At 34.8% G+C, this 6,654-nt stretch overlaps 1 protein-coding gene across 1 annotated transcript; it reads right to left on the reverse strand.

Moving 5' to 3' along the window:
* Positions 1-1,330: 1,330 nt before the first annotated feature.
* Positions 1,331-2,173, reverse strand: LOC125837767 (extensin-like). Its single transcript, XM_049516842.1, has one exon. It carries the CDS (start codon positions 2,171-2,173, stop codon positions 1,331-1,333), a length of 843 nt encoding a protein of 280 aa, XP_049372799.1.
* Positions 2,174-6,654: the final 4,481 nt, after the last annotated feature.

Below are 6,654 nucleotides of genomic sequence, written 5' to 3' on the forward strand. Positions count from 1 at the left end.
GTTTTGTATAGAGGCATGCAAGTAGTTGTAGTAGTGACATTCACCAATGCTTGTTCTTGGGTTGTCATGGCAGAAGCATCAAAGAACAATAAAGTGTCATTTTTCACCTTTCCAATTGGAACAATACTTCCTTTCACAACCAAATCTTCCTTTATAGTTATCATGTTCACATTAGCATTTCCATGTTTAGGTAGAGGGTTGGTGTTCAAGTTAGGCTGAGGTCCAGTAAATCGGATTTCTCCTTCTTTGATTAAAACTTCAATCTTGTTTTTGAGAGCGTAACAATCCTCAGTGTCGTGTCCAACAACTCCAGAATGATAGGCACAATGCTTGGAACCATCAAACCATTTTAGAATAGGATCAGGAATTTTCCCTTCAATTAGTTGTATCATACCTGCATCTTTCAACCTCTCAAACAACTGAGCCAATGGTTCGGCTATTTTGGTGTAGTTGCGAGTGGTGTTGATTTCATGATTTGGACGAGCTCTAGGTGCAACATGTGGTCGATTTTGAAAATTTGTAGCTTAGACTGGTTGGTATGAATGTGGTTTATTGTAATTAGGATCTTGAGGTTGATAGTAGTTTGCCTAGGTGTTGTAGACATGGTAAGGAGTTGATGGAAAATGGTAGAGGCTTTGTGAGGCTTCACTAAATTGGTAAGGGTAAATGGGTTGATGTGGTTGATATAGGTAGGGAGGAATTTGACATGGCGTGCGTCCTTGGTCAATTATGACAGAAGATACATCTTTTTTCTTCTTTTTGTTCCCATTGATAAAACCATATTGAATCTCTTTGCTTGCAGTTTGCAAGGCTGTAAAGTCTTGGATTCTTCCTGATTTGATTCCTTCTTCCAAGATTTCTCCCATTCGAATGATTTCTGTGAACTTTTGTCCCATCATGCTTATCATTTTCTCATAGTAAAGATTGTTATCTTGGCATTCAATGAAGGTAGCAATCATTTCACTTTCACTCATCGGTGGTTGGACTCTAGCTGCTTCTGACCTCCAACGTATATCATACTCACGAAATATCTTAGTTGACTTCTTCTTTAACTTAGTCAAGTAGAACCTATCTTGTGTGATGTCGGTTGAACTTGAATCGATCCATAAAGTCTTGTGCCATATCACTCCAACCACTCCATTTATGGAGATCTTGTTGTGTGTACCAAGCAAGAGATTCACCGGATAAACTTCTTATGAACAACTTCATTCTGACCATCTCGTCTCTCTCCACTCCTACCAGTTTGTCATAATATGCCCTTAGATATGTATGATGGTCACCAATTCCATTGAATATATCAAACTTTGGCGGTTTGTACCCTATAGGCAAGTCAATGCCAGGTTGCACACACAAGATCCTCATATTCTAGGCTTTTATTTCCCCTAGTAGTTTGGAGGTTCCTCATTGCTTCCTTAAGATCATGAATCTCTCTAGCTAACACATCATCAGCCTTTGCCTTGACACTTTTCTCCATTTTCTCATATTGATCTGCCTCGGGTTGAAACTTGACCGATAGTGGGTTAATAAAGGCTTGAGTTTCCACCGCATATACTAGAGGAACATGTTGTGTATAAGGAGTGGCGATATTTGCCCCTTGTATATGTTGAGCTAGATAAGTTTGGACAATGGGTATATTTTGGATTGGAGGTGGTGGCTTCGATGAGTTTACGGGAGTAGTTGTAGGTAGTGGATAGGTGTTAGTGGGTAGAGAAGCGTAAGGAGTATGAGTTGGAGGTTGATTTTGTGGGTTGACAAGTGGTGGATTAGGAGGACTAGGATAGGTAGTGTAGGTAGGTGGTTGACTTTGTGGAGGAGTGTAGATGGGTAGCAAATTTGGTGGATTTGCGGGAGTAGTTGGAGGAAGGTTATTGTTGGTAGGTGGAGGTTGTTGTGGAGGAAAGTGTTCTGGAACTGGTGAATCAAGTGATGGAAAACGAGGTGGATTTGGTGCGGTACTTCTGGGTTCAGGAAGTGGACTTTGGAGTGTGATGGATAAATTGGTCAAGTCTCTAACCCGAGTTAGTTCACTACGTAGATCCTCAATCTCTAGAATCAAGAGCGCGATGTGTTCATCATGTTGAATAGTAGTTCTATCTTCAGAAGTCTCAGGAGAGTCATTAGGAACCATGATATGTCTTGGACCAATTGGATCATATGCGGTTGGATTAGTCATAATGATTTTTTCTTCCCTGAACATCCCAACTACGTCGAGGCAATGCTAATGACTTGGATCTTGTGAAGTAAGGATGGTCGACCAGCTCGATTGTCAACACGAATCAACTTTGGTTGGGTAAAAAAATAAAAGAGAAAAAAATAAGAAAACACAAATAATGTTAGTTTTAAATGAAAAAAAGTAGAGTCATGTTCACATAATTCAAATAAATCACGTAGCATGCCGGTCATCAAGTAGAGTCAAATAAGTTATAAGAATAACATGTAAACAAGTTATCAAATAAAGTCAAATATATCGTAAAGATAACATATAAATGTTTCTTGATATGCTTGTGCCCTCTTTGTGCCAGAGGTAGGCCTAACGTAAATTCAAGGAGTATATTTGTCATAATATGTCATTCCATTGCTCTTGATTAATTAAACAAATTTTATTTCACTAAAAAAAAGTACAATAGTAGTGAAATTTACGACATGTCGAATGAATACAACGCAAAGTACTTTTAAGTAAAAGGAAATTTTGTTATGTCCATCCATCTTGGTTCATTTTGGTATCGCCACTTCTTGTACTCCAACGTCAAGTCTTTGTACCTATCATGAAAAGGTTAGTCATACCACCCCCTAAAGTTTAATTAATTAGAGCAAATGGTCCATATTTAGGCATGAATATTCCTCAAATATGCACATAAATAATGATAGGTCGTCACTCGGGGTCAAAAATCCACTTGGACATTTAAGGTAAAGTCAACTAATGGACTTAATACACCAAGAGTATAAAACCTCTTAGGTCATGAAATGATGTATGTTCCTTGTAAAATGTGTTGGTTTAGCTCTGCTCTAGGTAAACTAGGAGTGGGTTTACTAGACACAAGGTTCCCAAGCAGACTACTCGAGTGAGAAGGCTATGCGATCACATGGGAAAAGATCCGGACAGCTTGTACATACGCCAACTCTCCTAAATTTGTGGGTGCGCAAAACACACCTCGCGTGTATGTGTGATAGTGTGAATTTTAGAAGTGGAGAAAATATGAACGGAATGACAGTTAAGAAAAGAAGTAACACATAAACATTTTATAGCAAACAAACAATTTATAGCATGTAAAAATAATGTATAGCTAATGAATAATTTATATCATGTGAAAATAATTCAAAGCAAACAAACAATCAATAGCATGTATAAACAGTTTACAATAAATAATGTAATTAAAGTAAGCACATAAAAGCCTAATTAAACTAAGTCCGCTATGGTTAGAACCTATTAAGTCTTTAGTGAAGTCACCAAGCTGTTATACCCCATTTTAATCGGGTCAAAATAGTGTACAACATTTTGGTGATTTCTAAATTATTAACAAACTTAAGAAGTCGCCACCTAATTAATTACGGTGAATTAGGACACCTAAATTGATTAAAGTTATTGTCTTAAGTTTACTCCATTTTAAGGTCTACTAAATATGAGATTCTAGGTAAGGATTCAACTAATCTAAAGGGAAGGGGTTAGACATCCTTTAACATCTATTAAAAATGGTTAACCGATCGAACTTGATTAATTAATTAGGCTAAGTGTAAAAGAGATAAAACACTAAAATATGTAAATTCTACATGTAAAGTAATTTAAATAACGATGCTTGAAAAACTATTTTGTTAGAAGTCTTTGTTGAAAACAAACTACAATTAAAAGGATTTTGAAAACATAAGTTTTTATTGTTGGTTTGAAAAAGGGAGCAGATGTGATAAATGCCCATTTATATTCAAAGCAAGATTAGATTTGTTTAAAAATAATAAAAGCTATTTTTATAAATAAATTCATTTTTATGTGAACAACAATTAACCAAACTCCAAAGTTATGGAGAAAACTTGCCAAAGTATATAATTGTTTATTAAAATCCCTTTACGCCTAAGAAATAATCTAACTAAGTGGTCTACTAGTATTAGTTAAAGCTATCAATGAATGCACAAAACATAGATATAAAGTTAGTCATACGAAAAATATATGCAAATAAGAATTTGAATAATAAAATAAGAAATGTCGTTCTGGACTTTCATCAAGGAGTAGGTATGTTCTGCATTATGCCGCTTAGGCAATGAGAATGCGTAGACGAGTAGATCACATGTAAACTCCGAGTATGTGAATGGGTAAATAATATGTGAATTTCGAGCAAAGACGTTGAATCTCAAAATGAAACTCTCCGGCTCCGACATTCACATGTGAAGAAAAGATAAAAAAGAAAGCAAGGATTAGCATACATATATGGCTAAGTATAAAACTGAACAACAAAACTTCTAGCAAATAAGGATGAGTATAACAAAATAGTCATATGGGGAGAGGCACGACAAAATTAACCATATAACAAATTAGAACAATAACTTCATTTCCTTAAAGTGATTTATTTATGGGCCACTAAATATGAAGAATCTCATGACTATGATCCTAGGTGAGACTAAAGAAAATTTACATTTTTAGTCTAATAGGGACAAACAACAATAAAGCCACTAATTAATTAATTTAGCTAAAAATGGTTTAATTTAATTTATCTATCTAGGATGAAATCTTAACATGGTTTCCACTTTTCAATAGACAAGAATTGAGTCAGTGATTTAAACTAGCAAAACTTGTAAATCCAAAATTGATTGCAAGTTCAATGTTTTTACCATAATACAAAAGAAATAGATGTCAAAGCGAAGTTTAAGATACAATAAGAAAACTTGGAGTTAGATTAGAGTCAGATTCATATACACAAATTATTTTGAAACTAAAGATACACAATATGAACCACAAGCTTCAAATATATATATTCCTTTGTCATTTTTATCACTTAAAATTGATAAACTAATATAGATTCCTAAACAAAAACAAACATGTTAAAATAGAAGGATAAACAAAAGAAAAGCAACTGAGTTTACCGTTTGTGGAGCAGTGAACTGAAAATCGTTAGTTAATATCTACTCTCTATCTCAGATGACCATCAATTGCCAGAACGAGTAGAGTAGAAGTTGTAGTTCTGGATAAAAACCAAAGGTATAGATATATACAAAGCTAAACTTTTAGAATAGACAATGAACTTTCAAAAACACTAGAGGTTGCTCCCCAAAACTTTTCTGAAATAGACTGCCAATGCAAGTATTTACAGATGAAAGTTGAAAGTTAAGGCTTAAAGTTCTTGAGTGGGAAATTGAGATAAAAGTGATTTTAATTCAAAATCGAGTCAAGAGACCCGTTTGAATTGTCATAAATATTGTTGTGCCTAATTACCCGAAATGGTGAATTTTTTTGAAATTTGAAAACAGTTGTTGCGTTTTTAAAGCATGGAACAAGAAAGTCTTTGTTGGATGCCTCAACAAGGACAAAATTTAGCTCAAAATGGAAGGGTGAAAGATGTCCATGGCTACATCATATTGGAGTTTTGCTTCATAAAGGAAATAGAGGAGAAAGGGACGTGTGTGGCTGAGAAAATTGGGAATAGGTCAGGGATTTTCTTTGTTTGAGGGCTTAAGGTTTGGGCCTAGAGATTTTCTTTATGGGTTGCTCGTTTGGAATAGCCAAATTGGCTGAATGGATGAAATATTTTTGGGCCTTTTTTCTTCTTTAAATTAATTCATTTGAGCTTCTAACTTAATAACTAGTATAATATACATTAATGTAGAAAATTTAGTAAGTAAGACACTTGAAACAAAGTAATGACAATCTATTTTAAAGAAGACAACAATATGTAATAGTAGTAAAGTTTTGATAATAAGATATATAATTTAAAAATAGCAAAAAGAGAATAAAAGATGATAATCACAAAAATAATAAAAGTTAAGTAATAGTAATAATAGTATCTTAAAGATAATTATGATAACATTGGTAATTAGCGAAAATAATAGTGAAATGTAAAGTATTCGACTTGTTAATAATTTAGAAGCCCAACGAAATAAATAAGAAGAAAGGAGGGACAAAATTGGGTGTCAATATGAAGGACAATCTCTTATCTTGTGGTCCATCTTACCACAACAAAAACAAGCATTGGAACTCACTAGACACTTGTCCTCGTGCTTCCTTCCACACTTATCACAAGTAGGCAACAAAGACCCACTACCACTTCCTCCTTGAGGCTTAGGGTTAGACACCCTCTCTTTGTTGAACATAGAAGGAGAATCTGAGGAACCTTGACCGGAAAACCTTTGTCGGAACTTAGAACGACTATTTCCATCGGACCTTGCATGATAGAAGTTACCATCTTCGATTTTAGCCTTATTTGCCTCCCTATACTTTTCCTTAAGTTTCTTCTCTTCGATTTGTTGAGCATGAACTACGAGACAAGAGATATCCATATCATTAACAAGCTTGGCGGTACAACATTCCTTAACCACCATCTCAGACACACCCGAAACAAACTTACGCATCATTGCCCTAGGATCGACAATCATAGTGAGAGCATATCGAGACAATTGTGTGAAATTCAAAGCATATTCTTTCACACTCATACTCCCTTAACGAAGGTTAAT

Source organism: Solanum verrucosum, unplaced genomic scaffold (assembly GCF_900185275.1).
Source record: "Solanum verrucosum unplaced genomic scaffold, falcon-dt-bn FXZP01000135.1, whole genome shotgun sequence".
Lineage (NCBI taxonomy): Eukaryota > Viridiplantae > Streptophyta > Magnoliopsida > Solanales > Solanaceae > Solanum > Solanum verrucosum.

What these genes read in the sequence shown, in the direction of transcription:
- LOC125837767 (XM_049516842.1), bottom strand. Translation starts at nt 2,173, where the DNA reads ATGACTAATCCAACCGCATATGATCCAATTGGTCCAAGACATATCATG.